General features: G+C 37.0%; 1 protein-coding gene across 2 annotated transcripts in view; it reads right to left on the reverse strand.

Annotated features, from left to right (window-relative positions):
- Nucleotides 1–23929, reverse strand: part of CDH18 (cadherin 18) — a 302248-nt gene that overhangs the window by 52524 nt on the left and 225795 nt on the right. For both annotated transcript variants that reach the window (XM_088130719.1, XM_088130718.1), the window contains exons 5-7: nt 21314–21481; nt 13313–13500; nt 6219–6472 (exon numbers count right to left, since the gene is read on the reverse strand). In XM_088130719.1, the coding sequence (XP_087986845.1) occupies nt 6219–6472; nt 13313–13500; nt 21314–21481 (610 nt within the window). The remainder of the gene's footprint in view (nt 1–6218; nt 6473–13312; nt 13501–21313; nt 21482–23929) is intronic.

The following is a 23929-nucleotide window of genomic DNA, read 5'->3' on the forward strand; positions in this document are numbered from 1 at the left end:
AAACCACAAAATGTAAAACTTAACATATTCTTTGCCAGGGTAAGAGTTTTTTTCAGTATCATCCAAACTACTTTCACTAGACATAAATATGTTTTAAAAACTTCTTAAATGTGTTCAGATTGGGGTTTTTTAAATGAGTGTTAGGGAGTTGCTAGCCTAGGAGCAAGCAAGGGACTTGGAAAACCCTTAGTCATGAAAAAATTGAAGAAAGAGAAGGCACCACACTGAAATAGGGAAGATCTGGCCTGGTGTTGTGAGAAGCAGGTAGAGAAGGAGTTCAATGGGTGTGAGAAAAAGCAGCCCACCCCAGAGGTGTGGGCCATGGGAAGGAAATGTTTCAAAAAGACTGTACTTTAATTGGCTTGTTATAAGACTGCCTGGAACTTACTTTTACAATTTTCAATATTCAGTTCTTACACCTGATTAAATAGGCCTTTCTGAAATCTGTGTGGTTCTCACTTCTTGACTTTGCCAGATATATGGAGCTTGTCACCTGGAGACAGATTGGGAGTGGGGGTCAGAAGGAGAAGGAGAAGGATGTTCAAGGTGAAAGACCAAGATCTCAGTTTTGTCTGTGCTGAGGCTACATTGGTATGTAGCCACTCATGCAGAGAGGTCAGTTAGAGAGCCCAATGTGGATTTCCAAACACTGTCATCAAACTCAGTATTGGACTGGTACATCTGAATGTCATTTGCATAAATACGATACTAAAATCCAGATAGTAAATCTAAGGAAAGGATGAAAGAATGATAAGAGCACAGGGGCCAGAACTGACCCCTAGGAAATACTGATTGAAAGGGGAAAGACTCATGATGAGGAGTCTCCAATCAGTATGGAAAAAAAAAAAAAAAACAATTCCCCAAAAAAGAAGAAAAGCAAGATTCCCACTACACCACAGATTTCCTACGATCTCAGGCAAAACAGGTCTCAGATACTATAGTATCAAACACTATGGACATGTCCAGTAGCACCAGCAGATAATCAGCACTATGCTTATTATAGAAAAAGGGCTTGACTGTACAGGCTTTTTTCGCAAAGTTAATACTTTAGAAGTTTTTTTAAAAGTAGAACTTTGTTTTCCTTCTATTAATTTGTGATTTTGATAAGAAATTGACAAGAAACTCAAGAATTTCCTGACTGCAAGAGCTCTTAAGCTGTGGAACAGTCTGCCTCCTAGAGTTGTGAATGTTCCATCACTGGAGGTTTTCAAGCAAAGGGTGGGCAACCATTTCTCTGGGATGGTATGAAGATTCCTGTCCTTGGCTAGGTGTTGGGCTAGGAGACCTCCAAGGTCCCTTCCAACCCTATGATTCTAGGTCTAACCCAGTATTTCTCAACCTTGGCAACGTTAAGATATGTGGACTTCAACGCGCAGAATCCCCCAGCCAGCATGTATCCCTCAACCAGTATATATCCCCTAATATACATCTTTTTACAAGTAATTTTCTGTTTTTGTGTATGTGTGTGTACAATTTTGTTTTAGCGTACTTTTATGTTGCTTTAGGAGCAATTCAAATTCAAAATTGAGAGATGTGCAAAAACAAACAAATTCTCATTGGGAAACCTGTGAATTGGGATGGTTTGTATTAAAGTATAAACTAAATGTCCTTCCCCATTCTTAGCCATTTGGTTGTCCCTTTGAGCTAAGTGTGGAGCCATACCTTGTAAACTTCCTTCACATGAGAAAAATTTAAAAAGCAACAACATCTACATTGGTAAGATAGCCTGTATTTCCACTCTGAAGGAGTGAAAACCTTTTCAACATTCTCTCATAACTTCAGGTTGCTGATCCAAAACCAAAATGGGTTGATGAGGATATAGACACTTTCATTAACTGCACCTTTGCTTTTCCAACTTTAATCGTTATAGGAATGAATTTGGGGAAGGGAAATTGCAAAACTCAAGGAGGAGATGAATTCTTTTCTTCCCACCTATTATCTTTCCCTTTTCAAGTGGTCTATTGGCAATGGAATTTGACCCAAGACTCTTCCATGGATTCCAATGAGGTACTTAAAAAAAAAAAATCTGGTTAATGAAGATAGCTGAGGATGGAGAGACATAAACTATCACCTCTAAGTTCCTGACCTGCCCCAATTTGTCAGTTAATGGCACTCAGAACATCTGGAAAAAAAATACTGTTTTGTCAAATGCCATTCATTCTGCACAGTGAGACACATGTGAGAGGAATACATCACATTTTTGAAAAAGATACCATGACAGATGCTGCCTTTGAATTTTCTTCAAATAACTTTTAGTCTGACAACCAGAAGAGAATCATTCTCAAAGCTTTGTTCCAGATATAACAAAGGTATGCAATTTTATTGCTAAAGGAAAGACTGCATATAAAGAAATGGGTTTAGACAACATCCTCCTTGGATGTCTTGCTATGCAAGAAGTGTTTAGTACACAATAGAAGAACTCCTGTTAATGGTAAAAATAGTAACAGGAAGTGCTTGAAGAGGGAGGTATGGTGCCCGTGAGCTTCCAAGTGTAATTCAAGATCATGATTATCATGTATAAAGCCCTTTATGGCACAGGGTGCAGTCTGGTTATTTCTGGGACTACCTGTTTCTTATTACCTCTGCCTGCCTGATTAGATCTAACAGGGTTGGCATGCTCCAGGTCCCATCACGTAAGCAGTAAAATGTTCTCCTTATTGTGATTTGGGAAATATTTAATTATGTTTTTATGCACCTATTAAACATCCATCCCTTCACCCAGCTCTTCTCTGTGGATTGTGAACATTTTCCTCCTTCCTGCTTTGGATAGTTTTATAAGCCATGTTTTAAATTTACTGTCATTTCATTCATTGTATTTCAATACATTTTCTTCTATGTACATTTTGAGACATGCTCAACATAGGAATGCATATAAAATGTATTTAAAAAATACATTTATATCATTGATTGATTCAGAATGTAGCAGCCAAACAGTATGAGTTGAATAAATGAATCCAAATTCAAAATAGTGTATTGTGGTAGTATCACTATAAGCAGTAGTAGAAATATTCTACAAAATGGATTTTAGGATTCCTAGGATAATGTGAGGATGACAACTATCAGTAGTATTCATATCATAACTTGACAAGTAATACCAATGTGTAGTATCTGGTAACAAACATTCTTACACTTACAAATTAAACTGTCCCTTGAACTCATAAAAATGTAATGCTGTTATAATCTATTTACTTATTTATATTTCAAATTTGTCACTGCCCATCTCACTGCACAGCGATAATGGATTCATGCTAATTATTTAGTTATCTTGATAATACCAAGCACAAAATATATGCTTTAATTAATATCAATATCTGTATGTCTATAAAAACACAATTAAATTTAGAAATACATCTTTCCTATAGTGTTAAAGAAAGAACTCATAACTATTTTATGATAAAAAGGATTAGGCGTTCCAGCATAAATCTAGTAGGATTTTGGTTCATTTTGCTTAAAGGGTTTATTCTAATCCTACCTTGAAATTGCTCATCCTCAGAACTCACCCATTTAGAAAAAGCAGCATAATCTTTATTTTAGTTGAAACAAAACAAAACCTTCTACTTTCAGAAGCATAATATTTAAAAATTAACATACCAATTGTATTATATTAGATTTAATATACAATTTGTACATCTATTTGGAAGGAAGCTCTATTGAGTTCAGCAGAGCTTATTCCCTAGTAAGAGGGTTTTGGATTGCAGCGTTAAGCTTTCACTGAAGGAGAATAAGCATTTCTGCAGAGGCAAGATGCAGATTCAAATTTGGAAATTTAACACACTCCATTTCCAACATTTGTCTCATTGCAGAACTCCATACTGGTATGATTTCTTGATTTGTGGTACCATACTGCCTCATCTTAAGTGCTGTGATCCTTAACTGCACAAAATGAATCTTTGGATATGATGACATTAATCATTTACAAGGGCTCATATTCTTATATATAATGCAATGTAACTTAACTTCCCTTAGTTAATAAGCACAAATTTAATTCTCTTCCACTGAAATAGAATCATTGGAAAGGAAAGTGGAGACTAAATGGATTTCAATCAGCAACATGACTGTGGGGAAGAATAAAGCCTGCCCTTTACAGTAAGCTGAGTCAGATGGGATAAGTTACAGACCTGGTTCATATACTAAGCTAAGCCATGGCTTATTTAACTATTGCCTGTTAATTAAGATATAACTGACTGGATTGGCAGCACCTGCTAAGCCAAAATCAAATGACATTGTGATTTAGTACAATTTGTGGAGTCCTTGGTGCTCTCTGAGCTTGGTGGTTTGCTTGCAGATGTTTCATTACTCAACTAAATAACATCATCAGTATGAGTGAGTGTGGGCTTTGTTTTGTTTATATATAGTAGCTTGCCCTGCCAGGTTTTCTCCTTGGTAGTTCCTTGATTAGGGTATTGTTTTCTGCTTGATTATTTGCCTGGTATTAATCCCTGCTTATCTGAGTGTTGTCTGCTGGAGAGGATGTGTTCTGGTCTTTTTGTTTCCTTCTTAGCTTTTTTACTGTCTCTTTCAAATGGTGTGTAAATATGGTTTATCTCTATGTGTCTATTGAAGTCTGATTTGTCTCAGTGCCAAGCTTCCAGGAATTCCTTAGTGTTTTTGGATTTGGCTTGGTCTAAGACGCTAACAGTTTCCCAGTTGAAACTGGCTGAGTCTGTCCATGTGTTGTGAGATTGAGTTTTCATTGTGTCTTCTGACAGCTAGTTGGAGTTCACGGATATGCTCTGCTAGTATTCTGCCTATCTGTCCTACATCGTGGCTGTTACAGTCCTTACACTGTATGTTAGCGCAATTTGTCAGTGCAGCCACAGTTTTAGTTCTGCATCAATACTGCAAAATTTCATGCTCTCCTGTATAGAATAACTGCAGTTGAGGAAAGCAGATATGGGGCATTGGGTTTCTAGGTATATGCTGTACAATGAATTAGTATCTTAAACCCTCTTCCCCTCAGGCATTATATTTCAGTCATTAAGCAATATTTGTAGGCTTATTTCCAAAATCTAGAAAAACTTTCAAACTGTTTTGCTCCTCAAGTTCAACAACACTGCAGACAATGTTTTGTGAAATACGTATGACAGAATACTCCTCAATTCACTGCTAATAAAACAGCAATAAGAACAAAGAAGTGTGATGCAGAAATAGAAAATGTGATATTTTTTTTATTGCACATACAAACATCTCAATGAACATGCATAGTCCCTCCTTTGTAAAAGAGTATTTTATAAAAAAAAGTTATTTTATATTGAGTGAATGTTTTTGTACAATATGCTAAACTATAGACCAGTGTTTCTCAACTTCAGCCACTTTAAGATGTGTGGACTTCAACTCCCAGAATTCCCCAGCCAGCATTGGCTAAGGTTGAGAAACACTGCTATAGACTATGGTAACTACAATTCTGGGAGTTGAAGTCCACACATCTTAAAGTGGCTAAGGTTGAGAAACACTGCTATAGACTATGGTAACTACAATGGCTGAACAGCAAACACCATAATTCAAAACAAAACACAACATCTAATAGCTTAGTGAGATGAATGAACCTCACCAAATGGTTCACTCCAACATATTCTGCCTAGAATTGTCTGAGAGTCCCCAGTGGAAATAATTTCTCCAGAGATCCTTTTAACCAAAGATACTGAAGCCTGGGCATCTTCTCACCAGTTTAATGTAGACTTCGACTTTACTAGAAATATAATTACTGAAAGTATGTATCCTCCGCATTTGTAGTTTACTGTATGTGGGCCAAGAAATAGCAAATCAGTCATTGAAGAAAAAAAAAGTGAAATATTAACATCCTCAGGAAAATCGCAACATTTATAAAAGTTAAAAAAGGCTTTAAAAATGCTCCACTCCCTATCCCCAGTCCAGTTAGGATTGAACATGCTGCAGTAGCCACAGTATCAGTTGGAGAAGCAAACTGGAAAATCGAAAGGAACAGGGCAGGTTTGGCAGCCACCTGACAACCTGAATTTTGTTGCTGTCCAAATTGTTACTTAGATACCAATCCATAAATTTACATAATACTTCATTGTTAGATTACAGGAAGGTTTTAAAGGTTATCTTTCTGTTCCATTTTTTAAAACCCAGATCTACTTTTGAATTAGTAGTGACATAGTCAAGATTTCCAGAGTTGGATTCATAAGGAATACTTTGCTCACCCCCGTCTATCGCCCCATTCCCACTGCTATGAAGAGCTGTTAATACTACCATACCTTACTAAACTGTTAGCACTGTCTGGATCTTGTGCTGTTACTGTGCCCACAGTAGTCCCAATCTTTGCATTTTCGTAAACATCCATGACATAGAATGGAAGAGTGAATAACGGCGCCTCATCCACATCTCCCACAACGATCTTCAACATAGTCACATCTTTAAAAGGTCCTAAATGTGAGAAGCGGAAATCGAGGTGGGTATTTGCTCCTTCTATACTAAGAGTATAGGATTTCTTTTTTTCATAGTTGAGTGGCTGTGGGAAGAAAAGAAATGGCACATTACTATGGTGAGTGGTATTTTAACTCTCAGTATAAAATGCATTCTTTCGTTACCTCGCGTGCACTGCCAGGTATGTTTCCTGTATAGCTTCTGAGATGTTTACAAAATGGTTCTAATGATAACAGCTCCCTTATGATATCTAACACTTTAGGGCTAGATTTATAATAGCTTTGTTAATACTTCTTTTAGTTTAACAACTCTGTTTCCTTTTGTGTGAAACTGTTGAACAAAATACTTCACTGTATTTGAATCCATTTAAGGCATTTGCTCTAAGGGTTCTTTTGCTGTGACAAACTTCCAGTCCATCCCATTTCCAACAGTGCAGTGTTAACCATCACCGGCTAACCTTGAGCAGCAAATGTGTGGTTTGCATTCATACATTAAGAAAAGATGCTCATTTTTTTTTCCTTCCTGCTTATTGTGCTGTATTGGGACATGGGCGTGGGGAGCAGAGCTCTGAGGTTTCTATGGATTGAGCATTTAGTTGGTTAATCTGGCAATCTGTTACAAAAATATAACAAGAATCTTCAAAGGTGCCTTGAAGATGCATAGGAAAAGCATGCCATTCTGTGTAGCTTTTCCTGGAAGTAAGCTTGAGTGATCCTAAAAAAATTCCTTCTGAATAAACATGCACTGGGCTTAGTTATTGGCCACAGCATTCTTACGCACATGGTTGCCTTTGAGACCTTTGCCTGGTTGACAACCCAGAGATGCAATTAAAAAACAACAAACAAACAGTATTTGTGGCACAAACATGCCCTAGTAACCTTTTTGTGTGTTTGTGTGGGTTTGTGTGCCTTGTCCCATGAGATTATCTTTTTCCTGATGCCCAGCCTATATTGTTCTCATTGGCAACAAAATCATTACATAACGATATTATGTAATAGTTTAAAACCATGTATCTTGAACTAATGTTCAATAGATTCAAAATTATTTGGAGGAGATATAAGGGAGTGGATTATTTAAAACTGTAAGATGCCGAGAGTCCCAGGTATGGCTGGAAACTGAATAATTGCATTAGGACCTGACATCTATTTGCATAATAACAATAGCATGTAGGTAATAGTAATCCTGATCATGCATGACTTGTTTACATTCCTCATAACCATATGATTATCTGATTTGGGTCAAACAAACCAGCCCAAATCAGATTATTTCTGCTTTCTCATCATGGGTGATCAGGGTCTTAGTGTGATTCAGGAACAATCTGTCCCTTGACTACTGCAACTACTGTGGTGGCAGCCACTGATTTGTAATGTATTGCTTTTTTTTTTTTTTATGGATCCTTGACTGTTCCTTCAATAGAGGCGAATATGTGTAGCTCAGGGTTGAATTGTGGAGTCCTTGGGGTTCTCTGAGCTTGGTTCTTTTCTTGCAAATGTTTCATTACCTGGCTAGGTAACATCTTCAGTGCTGGAATGAGATGGGGTTTGCTCTCTCTTTATATACTGTGGCATGCCCCGCCGGTGTTGGTGGGTGTGGGGGTTTTGTTTTCCTCCTCTGGTAGTTCCTTGATTAGGATATTGTTCACTACCTGATTGTGTGCCTGGTGGTAACCTCTGCTTATCTGGGTGATGATTGCTGGTGAGGAGATCTTCTGGTCTTTTGTTTTCTTTTCAATTGAGACAGTAGAATTTATTCTATAAATATTATCCTATAAATATTATATATCAAATATAATAAATATTATATAGAAAATATTTATAGAAAATATAATAAATAAATAATAAAATAAATATTTTCTATAAGGGACAAAACCCCCACCCCCCACCAGCACTGGCAGGGCAGGCCACAGTATATAAACAGAGAGCAAACCCCATCCTATTCTAGCACTGAAGATGTTACCTAGCCGGGTAATGAAATGTTTGCAGGAAAAGAAGCTGAGAGAACCCCAAGGACTCCACTGTTCCTTCCATGAATTTTTTTCCATCCCTGTCTTAGACAGAGAACAAAAAGATCATGCTGTGCTGTGCCATGCTATGGTGTGGTATGGCATGCTATGCCTGCCACCCTGCCTCCCAGATCCATTTGGAGCTTCATGGAAAAGCTTGCTAGGTTTGCCAGGCTGCTTTACACAGCTGGAGGTTCAATAGGGGGAATTCAGCAGCCAGCAAAGCTGATTGGCCAAATGACTCCCACAATCAGCTGCTGACTGACTTGACCATGGAAGGCTGAGGTACAAATGTTCCCTACAAGGTCAGTACTATGCAGAACTCATCTTGGATATGGAAATAACAGATTTAATTAGGGAGGAGGGGAAGTACAACACAGTTGATATATGCTTTGCATATGATATGCATGATATATGCTTTGCATGATATATGCTTTGCATATGAAACAAGAGTTGTTATGGTAATGCTCATTGAATATTCAGTTTAGTATATAATCTTTTTTTTTTGTGTGTGTGTTCAGACAATAAGGTGGGAAAAAGAAACCAGAAGGGTGATTCTTACCCTAAATAGCAAAATTATCAATGTTTCTTCAGATCAAGCATGACAATGTGGATAATGTCAGTGACTATTATTTATTACTCATTTTACTAAATTAATGTCGTATGCAATTTCTTGAGGAACAGAAAGGCTTATATGCACTGAAAGATTTTCTCACTGTCATTTTCATTTTTAACTTATCATTACTTCCATAAACGCTCACAGTGGAATATTAACTTAATGTCTTCTTGTAAAATAAATACCAGTAGATAATACAGGTCTGTATACTTAGAATATTCTTCATGGATAAAACATGAAACAGCAGGGTCTAGCCAAGTTATAAATTCATTAGACTGAAGATTCAAACCACCATCAAGCTGAGACCAAGAACCAGGCAAGTTAACCTAGCTGAAAACCAGAAATTAAATTAACCCTGGAAGGGAAGGAAAAAAAAAAAGATGGAGGTGGAGGTGGAGGAGGAGTGCCTAAACAGTAGTTCTATTAGCAGGCTAGGTTAGGAAAGGTACAAGGTTATATGCAATATTGTTTAGTATTAAGTAATACTTAATACTTAGACTTCAACATATGTAGTGATGCTATGTCAAAAGGACCATAGCTCTAAAAATTAGGATTTTTGGATAGTCTCCTTAACTTTATCTTTCTCTCTATAATTCTGATCTATCTATCTATCTAAGCTATTTATCTTCTTTGACTTTAGTAAAAAAATTCTGAACACAGATGATGCTAGTTCAAATGTTTCTGAATTGCTTATTTTCAGTTCATTCCAAATGCGGTATTAACCCAACACAACCACATGGCTTTTTCTGTGAACACTGCAGTAACTTACCTTACCTAATATTTTGTGTGATAGTATAAAAACAATCTGTGCATATTTGGCCACATACATAAAGTCAGGGCTTTAAAAAAAAAATGATCCTTTTCTATTTTTTTAATGTAGGATCATTGGCCATATAGATAGGAATGGGATGCATCAGCATTCCTAGTCCTTTATTTTTTTTAAATAAATATAAAGATAAATAATAAAGACAATAAAGACAAAGATAAATAAAGATGTGGATATTCTTTATCCATATGTACCGAAATAGAAAATAGAGACAGCTTGTGCTGCCACTGAGATTTTAGAACAATGACATTTCTTGTATGATGTAACGAAAGTCAAGAGCACCTACTCTCACATCAAATGCTGCCCAAGTGTGACAGCCAAATAAGCTGCACACAGCAATAAATTTGGATCCTTCTAAAAGACCTGTCTTAATTATTAATTCTGATATAATACTCTACATATGCTTCTGTGGCATTGATAACATTATTGGTTTGAGCAGTATATATAACAAAAGGAAAACATTCAAATGAACTGGATGGTTGGGACAATGTGGAACCATTATTATTATTATTATTATTATTATTATTATTATTATTTATTAAAAAAATTAAACACACACATACACATAGGCAAGTACATTACAGCAGAGTGAAACAGCTTGATAGCTATATCTACTCTTTAACACATGGGCAAACATACTATTTCTAATAATTATGACAGAGAGAGACTGAAAAATGGAGATTGGGGAAATAATTTTGATTATGAATCTAAAATGCACCAAAAGCCTCAAGCTGGTCAAGAACATAAGAACACTGTTGTATAAAATAGATACTGGATGTTCTATCCAAAAAAGGTCCTAGCACAGCAGGTTCTCACAGAAATTAAACTGAGGATCAATTATTTTTAAGTTACTGCAGAACCACATGCAATTTAGGAGATAAAAAGTCTCTAAATGATAATAAAACTATCACAGCAATTGGTCATAAAACCCAGCTTGGTAGGCATCATATTTAGGATTAAATTTGGCGTGAAACACCAAAAGTGAGAGAAGAAGCCTACCTTGTACCATGTATAGGATCAGGATTTTTATTCAACAAGCACTTTTCAAGGCGTTAATCCTTATTTTTGAATGAACAAGATAAATGGATCATTTTACTAAAAATACAAAAGGCAACAAAATAATTTAAGAAAAGAAAATTGGTAATTTTAGTCCTGGGAAAAGCATCAAAGTACACTGGAGATCCTGACCTAGTGCTAGATCACAATGTATGATGTTGGAGACTAAAAGATTCCTGAATCAGTCTTTGATCTGAACTAAAAGTCAAAAATGCATTGAGGCCCCAAATTTGATAAGAGACAACTAATGCCCATGCCTAAAAGCAGTTATAGAGCTCAAAGTATAGACATAATTTTAGAAGAAGAATTAACGGCTTTCAGGATGGCCCAAAATAGATAATAAGAAAAGAATCAATAGTATATTCTGGAAGGAAGAAGGGAAAATTCATTCTTTTAAACCTTGAATGAAAATATCAGGGTAATCTCAGTGGAAAAATACAAGGTACAACTAGAAATTATTATTACTATTATGGTTGGTTACACAGTCAATCAGATGTTTAGACTGGATTTGGCATTTTTGTCCACCTATTGAGTCCTTCCCAAGGACCTGGGATAGGCAGATGTTATTGTTTAATAATACTAAAGGTATCATCACAGGATGTAAGCTATTCCAAATAAAGCTGCCATTTGCAATTGACTGATGGTGATTTGGTCAATGCCAACGGTGTTGAAGTGGTGCTCCAGATGTTTTGGAATTGCACCTAAGGCACCTATTACTATTGGTATTATCTTTGCTTTCTTTTCTTCTTCTCCTTCTCCTTCTCCTTCTCTTTCTCCTTCATCATCATCATCATCATCATCATCATCATCATCATCATCATCATCATCATCTAAATTTATACGCCTCACAACTCCCAATGACTTCTTTATTAGAGACTGATACTTGAGTTCAAGCAACATGAGCACAATTTTCCTTCAAAACTGACCACAGGAGTAGAGTTAGAGACAGAAGTAGCAGATAGGATGCACACCTCCATTCTATACCTACTTTAAAATCTTGTATATGTCAACTGAATATTTGAAGAGGACTGTATTTGTTTTTATATATAGCAATGGATTGTCATCTTCAGATACAGTGGGCACTAACATAGCAATTTGTGTGAATTCTTTCTTCAGGGTGAATCTCCATATCTTTTGTAATTCTAGCAAGATTAATCATGCCAGCAAGAATCTTCATGAGTGTATGGGGAAGTGGGAGATGTGGAATATGAGAAACTTTACAAGAAATTTCTATTTTGTTTGTTAGATTTATACCCCATCTTTTGTTCAGTAGCTCAAGGTCACTTACAGTACATCTCTCTCTCTCTCTCTTTCTATTTTTGCACAACAACCCTAGGAAGTAAGTTGGGCCAAGAGAGAGAGTGATTGGCCCCAAATCACCCAGTGAGCTTTCATGGTTGAGGGTGGACTAGACATACATACATAAATATATCATTTTAGAATGATTTTTTTTGTAACTGAAGGAATGCTCATGTATCTCTTCATTTCTGTGGCAACCACAGCCATAAGTTGACTTTCCTAAGGTGGTCTGAGATTCCCATATATCATATATGTTTAATGATGAAGTGCATCAATTTCAATAGGGCTTAATGTCCAATAAAAATGTATACATAGCAGTAATATGTACTTATATCAGGTCTGCATCTTCAGGATTGCATACAACTTCTCCAAAGTGCCTGGTATGACCACCCAAACCCTTCCAAAAGTTTTATTTTTATTTATTTTATTTATATATCAAATTTGTCACCACCCATCTCGTTGAAACCACCTTTCCAAAAGTTGCCAGTGATGCATAATTTTTAATGAGATGGAATAGATTAAATATTCCCAAACATATTAGCTATATATCATTATTTTTAACAGTGCCTTATTTTTTACTAAAGCAAATTTAATTTTTGTCTCATCTCCATCTTCATTGAAGAATATGGCCCCTGGCTTGCCATTCAAAGATGAGTATGGTCCTTATCTCAAAAATGTTTGAGAGCCCTTGGTTTAAACAATGAACTGCAAGAGTTATATAGAAAGAATAGTCTACATTTTAAAGTATGATGAGGCTGAATAGGATAGGATTTTTTTTTTTTTTTGGTCTGATCATGATTCACTTCCCACCAGTCCCCTTGCAAGGAGTATGTTTCCCCAACTGGCACTGTATCTCCAATGGAGGTCAGTCAAAGGAAAAAAATGGTTTAGAGAATAAATCATAGCAAGGCAAGCTACAGCACTGAACAGGTTTTGCACTCCATTATGTTCCCTTTGAAATGGTATCTTCACACATGTGCATATACACACACACACATGTACACACACACCAGGAACAATTCTGCATTTAAACAAATATCTTGTTAGGTCCTAATTTGCCAAGGATTCCAGCCTTGGACTTTTCAATAATTTTCACAAAGAAATCTTTTGCAACTTTTTTGCTTACCTTCTTCAAGGAAATAATTCCTTCCCGTGTTTCTTTGTCAGTTGATATAGAAAATATTCCAGAGCCATCCCCATTTATGATAGTATATTTCATGTCTGCATTTGACCCTGTGTCTGCATCACTGGCCTTGATTTTGCCTACTGCAGAACCAACTTGTGCTGACTCAGGAACATACAGCTGATAATGTTCTGAAAAATATAATCAGGCAACTTTTCTAGTAATACTGTTTTAGAAAGATTTCAAAATCAGCACAGAAGGGACAAATTCAGTGAAATACATGAAACATTGTATCGTCAGTTTATAGTGTCTCTGTTTTAGACTGATTATCAAAGGTTGTAGGATACTGCTTCCTGGGAAGAATAAAACAACAATATAAAACAACTCCAACAGAGCAAACAATTTATAATTATGTATGGCTATGACAACCATGTATTCTAGATTTCATTCTTAACTAGGGGTGAAGCAGCGTGTTTGCAAATGGGGGGACAGACTTCTCTAAGCCTTACCCAAAATATATGTCCAAACAATGAGAATTACCCTCAGGTCTTTTTGCCTGGACTCATGCAGCATGCTAAATCCAAATTAACAAAACACAGCTGGTGTGTCCATATAATATGCTATACCAAAACAAAGAAATCACAATATGATTGAATACGATGGCCTCGTTCAGAAAGTATGCTAAGACAATGGCTAGCTTCCCATCATAAATTAACTAACCTTATAAATTACCAAACCCTTTGTTTATACAAGGTCTAGAGTCAGAGGACTAGCAGAATTAGATCGACCACTTATTCTCATTTATCCCAAACTACAGGCCTGGTTGCTAACAGTTGCTACCTAGGAGAAGTACAAAACAATAGAAAATGTTCCTCGTCCCCACAATGCCCAGGATTCTCTTCTGTGATCTCCTTGTATATTGGTTACCAATAAATCCTGTGGAAATAAAATTTGTCATGGGCTGGCAAAGCACATTGATCAAAAGGAATTTAACCCTGAAAGAAAATAATCCCAGGAGATTTCAGTTGTAGAAGTACATCATTTCAAGGACAGAAATTGCAGTTGTGCTTCTAGAATCCCAAGTTATTCTGGCCAAAGATTGAAAGAGCATGCAAATCTTGCTAGAGCTCCGAGACCATGCAGCTAAGGCCTTTCTGGACATACTGTAGCCCTAGTTTAATATTCTATTTTGAATGGGAAGCCCACAAGCAGGAAATGACAGGAACAGCCTACTGCTGTTATTCATCATTGCAGAAGTTGAAATTCTGAAGTAATCTTTAAAAGCTATCAAAGCTAGTGGCCATAACCAATTTTTCTTTTGGCCAATTCCATAACTTTGTTGGATGTGAAGAAGCACTGGCTTTATTTGGGACTCTTTTGTGTTCTGCTCTTAGAAGACATGCTGTGTAATGCAAGACAGTAGTTCAGTATAGTAAGTAAAATTTTAAATGAATATAAAGGATCTGAGAACTTTTCTTTTGTTTCCCTGAATTGTTTGACTTTAAAGCTGTAACAGCATTTATATCTTTGAAGCCATAGAGAAAAAATACAACACTTTTGAGCTTGCATCGTTCTTGCCTCCCAAATGGCCAAGGAAACAAGGTCTGTAAATTTCACTGAGTTAAAAACTAAGCAATTTAAAAACCCTAAAGTGAGTTCTCCCCCTCCTACATTGATGTGTCTTGCAATTGTAAGAAACTTTACCATTCAAAACGTCACTGCACTGAATCAGATTATTTCTTAAGAGAACATTTGTGCACCCACCAGCTGACCTTAATATAAAAAGAAACAAAAACATACTTGCTGCTCTGAGGCTAAGAAAGCTACAATTATGACTGCAGTGGGTTTTGCAATACAGCTGAAATTACCACTTGGCTATCTTGAGACATGCAGGCTGGAGGGGTTGGGGGAGGGGAAAAAAGGAAAGGTAAAATCAAACCATTATTTTAAAATTCAACATCAATATCAGAATCAGTGTGATAAATCAAGAATTAGGAGAAAAGGGAGTGAACCTGTTTGTAATTAGCAGCAAAAATTCCTCAGTAGCCAATCATTACTAAATAGACATTTATAATGAATATGTCAGAATATTTCTCTTTGTAGAAAACAGTAAATGCCCTTCATGAGCTAGCTCTTCATTCTGGAAGACTACAAACCCAGGCACATGTTACTTGGAAGTAACTCTTTTTCTGCAATTTAGTTGTGAGCAACTATGCACTGAATTTGTCTCATGTGGTAATTAATACTGTATGTCCTTCTATTTTCCAGATATTCAGTAAGCTTGTCAGTGCTTAATGATTATCAGTTTTTAACTGATAACCAATACAGAAAAGCTTTAAATAATTTTCTATCTCTATCTCTCTTTTATATATTCCAAAAAAAGTACAGAGGAGTTTGGACTTTGTTTGGATCAAAAGTAGGCCGAGTTTCCTGTATGTTGTGAGCGATCAAACATCTTCAATAATGGCACACCCACCAGTTCTAAGAGCCATGCTTATTTTCTGTCAAGAGAAGATTGAACAATTTATTCAACAATAGACAACAGAGAGAAAGATCAATGAAAGAAAAAGGATTCCCAACAATGTTTTTGCAACAATGGAAATTCATTTCTTTCCTCTGGAAGCACATCTTGCTAGACATTTTTCAGTCTACATCAAATCTTTTTGTAGGAGTATAATGCAGTGTTTAACTGTTCGACTAGGACTGAGGAAGACTCAAGTTGAAAGTTCCTGCTGCTCATGGTCTTTCCTTAGTTGTATCTTTGTTGTTGTTGTTGTTGTTGTTGTTCAGTTGTTAAGTTGTGCCTGACTCTTTGTGCCCCATGAACCGATTGCGCCAAGCCTTCCTGTCCTTCACTGCTTCCCGGAGTTTGCTCAATTTGTATCTAGCATGGTACAAAAGTACCCTAACAGCATCTTTCTTTCTGTCATTTGCCATCATGTTGCCATCCTGGGACAGGATTAAGTAGTTCTTAGCTGCATCAATAACAAAGAAGCTGACAGTATCCAACAACAGCTGTGAGGTGTGTAAAAAATTTTTTACACTTTGTTATCCATTGCCTCTGAGGCAAAACCAGATCACCAGTACCAGCTGAGATCAGATAAAGACTTTTTGGCATTTTAGGGTGACCACAGCATATTCTGTCTCCTCTAGTCCCTAGTAAGCCTTCTCTACCAACTTTTTGCTGCTGCCTCCCTAAAGAGCTGGATACAGCAAAGAGTGAACCATAAAGAAAACTACTTGCCAGAGTTTGAAATAGCATAATAGTGAAACAGGCTGAAATAGTGCAACTTTGAAATGATGGGAAGCCCTCCCTCATTATTTCTCAAACAAAGCACAGAGGCAACAGGAGTACACATTTGTTGCCTGTATTAAAAAGAGAGGGAAGAGAAGAGAAATTCTAAGAAAATTGTTCATTGTGACTCATCTTCCTTTATGATGTTATTTTTTTAATGATCTGACCGATATGGGAGGTGATTGAAAATGAACATAAAAACTCTTGAGGAAGAGAAAAAAACACAGTTATTTTATTTTAATTGCAGAGTTTCTGTGTGCATATGTTGTAATCCTTGAACATAATGGACAGTTTCATTTAAAAACTGGCCTTTTCATGACAGGCACCTCATTTTCTCTAATAGGTGAATACAATTTCAGTTCATTTCATGCAAAAGTGAGCATATTTCTTCAATTTGTGCAACTCTCAGATGTTCAAGTAATCAACTGAGGTTCTTATCCATTTCATATAATGAAGACAGGTTGATGTAGTGGTTAAGGTGCTAGACTAGAAACTGGAAGACCGTGAGTTCTAGCCTTCCCTTGGGTACAAAAGCTGGCTGGGTGGCTTTGGGTCAGTCACGCTCTCTCAACCCAGCTCATCTTGCAGGGTTACTGTTGTTGTGGGGAAAATAGGAGGTGGGAACATTATGTGTGCTGCCTTGTAAAAATAAAGGCAGGATATAAATCTAATAAGTAAATACATAAAGATCATGCTATTGCTATGAAATGGGTGGTCATATAAATGTTAAATAAATAAGACCATAACCCAATGTTGAAATGGACAAGAAATTCTATCCATATGCTGTAATTTCTGGGAATTGCATTATACTGTATATAAATAGGTATGTGTGCCCATGTGACAGGTCTTCATTCAGCCACATTTCCTGTTGGCTGGTCATGCATCCAGGCTTCTGTGAAGAACAAACACTTTGTATCAGCTACCTTTGCTGATAAGAAGAGTAGAAACAGTTTGTTTTTCAAAGGAAAGGTTCTTGCCAGAGCCCTCACTGATGAGTTGGGAACAGAAGTAGTAATCAGAGAGGACTCTGGAGAGGAGAAAGGAGAAACTGGAATAGAAGTAATGGCTGGCAAACAAGATGGATGTTGAAAACCTATGGATTTCATAAAAAAGCAATGTAGGCTAGTGAACTTGACTTGTATTGGGCAGTGTTTGTTCTGCTGAAGGTTTGTTCACCTGAGAAGGTGGAGTAAACCTATTCCTTTCCTGTCCCCATCTTTAGTGACTAACAATTGCTGGATCTGAGTTTTGTCTGAATTTCAGGCAATAATAGGCTTCATCCCAATCAATGAATTTAGTGTGTGAATTAGTATGGATAACATTCATGGTTTTTCTTCAAAATGGATGTAGTATTTACCGTCATCAGCTTTACTCATGTATGAGTGTGTCTTTGAGCTTGAAAAATCTCATTTGCCTTTTAACAGACATCTGGCTTGGACATACCTTCCTTCCCATTAATCTGTTAAACTGATGGTTTCCTGTAGTACCCTTTTGGAGGGCACATGAACATTAAATAAACTTTAAACAATGGGCAAGGGAGCAATGAATTGTGCTTTCAAATACTCTGTAGTGATGTAAGACGCAGTAGATACCTACCTAATAGAAGAAAAATATCATTTGCATCATGTACATCAGTCCACAGAGTGTACAATCCTTTACAACCAGCAGTAATGGATACAATTAAGAAAACCTACTCCCAGGAAGAGCAGAATTTTTTTTTTTAAGTCCAATTTTTTCTTACACTTCTGTCTCATGTACGGTATTATTTTATGATGGCAAAGACAGTATTGATTGTTTTACTCCCAAATAATCTTGATATCTGTGCCTCAAGTGCAAATGGCAGGAGGCTCAAAATAAATGTTATCGTAAGGGTGGTGGGAATCTTGAGAAATTTTGTCCTTCTACCATTTGAGTAAGCACCTTTAGCAACTAAAGCATTTAATGCACTTCTGTTTAGTTTCTCCATCTCACCTACAGAAAAAAATCTAGATTCCAGCTGAGAAAACTATCTCATGCTACATGCTGGAAAAGCTTTTAAACTAGTCATTTATGCACTTCAACTCTTAGCTAGTTCTGTTCTTCAATAAAAAATATGAAACATTTCCTTTCTTTTGTATGCTTTCTTTTTTAAATGAAGAACAATTAGACTCAAGTACATTGGAGACATGCTGCATGCAGTATATTTGTTAATTGAAGGGAAGAAAATTAATGTAGGAATACACTTAAATGAAGCATTGTCATTCATTCACCCTTCCTTGAGGAGATCATCATGGAAAAATTATCTGCAGAAATGCTGGCACCCTTAAACTTAGCTCGGTCACACAGTTTGCATTTGCAACAGAGAGAACACTAAAAATCCAGATTAAAAAACAAAACAAAACTTAAGTATTACCTTTTTTTTTCCAATCTTAAATAACCTTGTTAGGGAGAAATTCCCCTTGATCTAAGAGGTCTTTCCTTTTGAATAAACATGTTTTGGATTGTTTGGTCAGTTTCATTGCTAGAAATAGTGCAACATTCCAATAAACAAATATTTGCAAATGTAGAGAAAACAGTCTCATTGCCAGGCTTTTTTCTACAATTCTGTCTAAGATCTGTGTTGCTTTATGTGATCCTCCTTTTCCCATGCTCTCGTTAGGAACAATGGAGCAGGAATATTACAGGCTGTCTTATACTGAATCTAGCTTAGTACTGTGGATACTAAATGTCAGCAGTTGTCTAGAGCAATTTTTCCAGCCCTGTCTGGAGATCCCATACAAAGCATTTGCTCTACCACTAAGCTACAGCTATTCCCCTAATAAAAAATATCCCAAATATGGTCGTTTTCTGATGTCTGATGACAATCATTCTGCAAACTGATACTCTTCAATGACATTAGCACTCTAGTACGCCAGAACTTACCACAAGCTTTATAAAATCCAGTAAAATGGAGACCAGCTAGTCTAGTATGCCTTGGAAGTCCTCTCCAAAAGAAGAGAAGCAGATTTCAGAATTCATAAAGAAATGCAGCTAACTAGGAAGGTTTACAATATGCAATTAACTCTTAACTTGTAAGGAAATTGCTCTTTTGTATAGTTTTGTGGGGTGACAAGCAGTTTTTCTTTTGATGTAAGTATATACAGGCATAGGTTAAAATGAATGTCTTTAGGTATTCAAACTTGATCTTAATATGGAAACAACTTATTGAAACTCTGTGCTAGGTAATACATTTTGTGTCTCTCTACATTAACAATTAAATCCTATTTCAAATACATTAGGAAAAAATGTTTAACTTTTTCATCTCAAGGATTAAAAGAAAACCGATGTACATTAAATATGCCATTTTCTGCCTATTCAATATTAAACTAAGCATTTAATGGCAAACATAGGACTGGGAATCTAACTTTTCTTTGGTGCAAAGCAAATTTTGCCATGCATAACATGGTGGACAAAATATAGAGGTGCTTAACCCTTTTCTGAACTGCAGGATTATCACCTTGGTTACAGTATTTGCCACGTGGAATGGGAGAAAACACAGAATGGAAGATGAAGCGACTGGGTGAGTGAAAACAGGGGAAAGTATTTTGCTAAATACTATTTGTTCCTTATACCATACAAATTGAATGAATGAATGAATGAATGAATGAATGAATGAATGAATGAATGAATGAATGAATTGCTTCTAATCAACTTCTGATCCAGACATGTTGGTCCAGATTCCCAGTCCCATGTTTTCCACCATACACCTGATTACAGGTAGTCCTCACTTAACTACCATAATTGGGACTGGAATTTCCATTGCTAAGTGATGTGGTTGTAAAGCAGAACATTATGTATCTGTATCGCTTTGCGATGGCAATCCCAGCAGTCGCTGTTGCTGTCATTAAGTGAGGAGCGCAGGTCTTTAAGTGAGGAACTCCTGTGACATATGGCTTCCTGCTAGCTTCCAACAAACAGAATTAATGGGGAAGCACGTAGGAAGTCGCAAGTCCTGGGAGGCTCACAAGCAGGCTTGCAAGCAGGCTGGCAGATGGGTGAGTGCTATGGAGTGTGGCTGGGCAGGGGGGTGGCCGCTGTGAAGTGCAGGAGTGTTCACAGGTGGCTGCTGCAGCGCGAGTATACCTGGGTGGTGCCGTAGAGTGCAGGAGGGCATGCAGGTAGCTGGGGATCTCATCCTTAGTAGCCAGACTCCTTGGGAGAAAAAGTGGCAGAAGGGGGAGTTACTTAAAGGAGCAACTTGCAACCTTCCCTGCCAGCTTCCCCGTTGACTTTGCTTGTGGAAAGCTGGCAGGGAAGATTGTAAATGATGATCATGTGACCATGGGATGCTGCAACCATTGTGTGAGCCAGTTGCCAAGGCCTGGATTGCGATCATGTGACCGTGGAGGTGCTGGGATGGCCAGAACCTCAAGGACCGGTCGTAAGCACCACTCGTTCAGCACCGTCATAACTTTGAATGGTTGCTGAACGAGTTGTCATTAACTGAGGACTACCTGTACTTATATACCCACATCTGTGAAAGCAGAAAAGAAAAAAGAGGAGAAGGTTTTGCTGGGTGAAGATTCCACTGCAAATACTACTTCTTAGGAGTTAGTGAACACAGTTTGCCACTGTCAAATATCTTGATTGTTATTCACAGCTCATCCTTCATTTTAACAGAATCTCCCTGAAATTGTAATGGCAGACAGTTTTTGTTCGGAAGAAATAAATCAGATCAAACCTTTACATACTCTGAAGGAACCTGGGAGGATTGTCGTTGACATCGGTGAGTGTGATATTTACTGTGGTTGATCCCGATAACCCTCCAACTTGTCCAGCCATATCTTTGGCTTGAATGACAACCGAATAATGTTCTCTGGCTTCCCTGTCCATGTTATGCAGAGCTGTTCTTATGACTCCTGTGGTGTTAAAAAAAAAAGGGGGGGGCAGAAAAGAAACATTATCCTTAGCTTCCAGAAACAAACAAAAAAACTAGCTAGTAAGCCATTACCAAGAAAAAAACCCAATTCATATCCCAAATTAATTGGGATACGATACATAGAAATTAAATGCACTCATGTGATAAGGATGGATAAGATGCTAATAAATGAACAATCCAATCCATATAAGCTATCAGGCTCACCGGCCAGGCCTTAACAGAAATTCACAGGCACCTGGCTCTAGGTTTAACTCAGTTTAAGGCTTTCAGATACATGGCAAAGCACAACTAAGTAAGAAAAGAACTGTCCTCTATCAATATGAAGATGCAACATCCTTTTTATGCCCACTGTGGTTTAATGCCTGTATGTCTTTCTCCTGCTGTTCACATGGTTTTGTGGATTATTTCCCCTGCACTTCTTGCCCTGAAACTGGCCATCTGTTGTTGACATCTCTGCTTGAGAAACTCTGGCTGTAAACTCTGACCCAACACACACACACGCACACACACACACACAAAGACTTGTACATGATAAGAGCTCAATAAGTACTTTAATTGAACTATTTAATAAAGGTAATACCATGCCTTATGATATGGCTATGGCTTAAAAAGTTGCTCTGTGAGTGGGTGGCCATATAAATAACATAAATTCTGGCTTGGGGGCTTCTAAAATATTTTACTTTCTATTCATAATCTGGCTGTATTCTTATGATGACTTTATTAATGCAAACAATTAAATGATATAAAAACAAATGGTCTTACTAGGCCAGCTTAAAAACAGCTAATTTTAGTATAATATTACATAATAGAATAACAACTTTATTTAAGTCAAATGTTTTCATTCTCTTTCATCAGTGGAAATGCCTTTGCACTGTTGCTCTTATGAAATAAGCCTGCATTCCAGTGTAAACATGTGTAGGCAGACATGCATAGAATCATGATGAGACACCAACATTTCCTACAAAATATAGGCTTTATTATCAAATAGAGAGAGCCAGAGTCAGCACTTGATTCATTCCAGATTTTTGTAGAGAACAAATTTTAAAGATTAGCAATATTTTATAAATTGAGTTTGGAAAAGAATAGCCAATGCCAATGATGCAAACTTGGATAATAAGATCACAGACTTTAAAGTGGCTGAAGTCATCAAATTGTTTTCAAAGGCAGCTCTATATGGAAAACATTATAGTCTGAAAACATTATAGTCATTGTGAGTGTATATGATTCAAACTAGAGCTCTTTTCTCCTTAGCTGGTAAGAAGTTCTATTGATTTTTTTTTTCAAATCTCCACATTGACTCTTTAAAAAGAATAAAGCAGTTCACCACAGCTATTTTTTTAATTTCCAGTAATGTCCCCTTGAAGAAATGGAATTGCTGAATCTGTTTTAAAATCTACCTTTTCCTCTTACAAATATCATTACAATAGCTGACAGACAGACAGACAGACAGACAGACAGACAGACAGACAGTAACTGAGTGGCTTACAAGTTTAAAAACAAACAAACTCCCCAAACATAACTCCCTGACGCTCAGAGATAAACTGTTAACCATCATTAGTGGCAGAGATCATCCCTCCTCTGACCCAAATGTCTGGAAGAACAGCCAGGTATTCAATAATTGGCTGCTTATAAGGAAGTCCACACAAGATACCAAAGTTATAAAACATAGAAGGCTGTTTTAGTCATGGCAGCTGGACTGAGGACTCACATGTGTTCAGTAATAAATCTTGAATGAAATGAAGGGCAAATTAGTCTTTAGGTCCCTTCTCTCTCCCATGTAGGCTACAGCCTGTGACATCACAGTCCATGATGGTCCATTACTCTGTATTGCTGAATATTAAACCTGGACTCTTGGCACTGTATAATGCTCTCTTTCTAGCCACCTTCACTCATACTGTACCTGCTGGTTAGAACTTCAGGCCATACATAGAAACAGAGGCTTAAGACATTGTACTTTAATCACATACCCAACATAAAACCAGCTTTACACATATGCAAAAGCGAACCTAGGTTGATGAAAGTATGTTACTGTACATACTTGCTTACCATACACAAGTTGCTGTATGATAGTAAAACATAAATTACAGTTCATGAGCTATTTGGTGAGTAACCAAGGATGTTTGGCACAAATTCCATTAATTCAGTTACCTGAGTTGAGCATATATTGTAGACTAAGGATGTGCAATGCTTTGGATTTGTTTTTTCCCCCCAGAAAGGTGCTTCAGAACATGCAAGAACACAAAGTCTGTCTTAGTACTCATTAAAACTGCTGCATGGAGTTTTGGGAAAAAGTGAAGGTACTTAAACAAATTCAGATAGCTATATGCACACCCCCATATGCTTCAAGGCACATTTTTACAATAGAATCCAAAGGACTGCACAGCCTTATTATATACCAATTTGAGATATCTATTATATACCTGATCCA

The sequence above is a fragment of the Python bivittatus genome, unplaced genomic scaffold (genome assembly GCF_059951505.1).
Source record: "Python bivittatus isolate LINGU-HERP-01145 unplaced genomic scaffold, Pbiv_v1 ctg000840_np1212, whole genome shotgun sequence".
NCBI lineage: Eukaryota > Metazoa > Chordata > Lepidosauria > Squamata > Pythonidae > Python > Python bivittatus.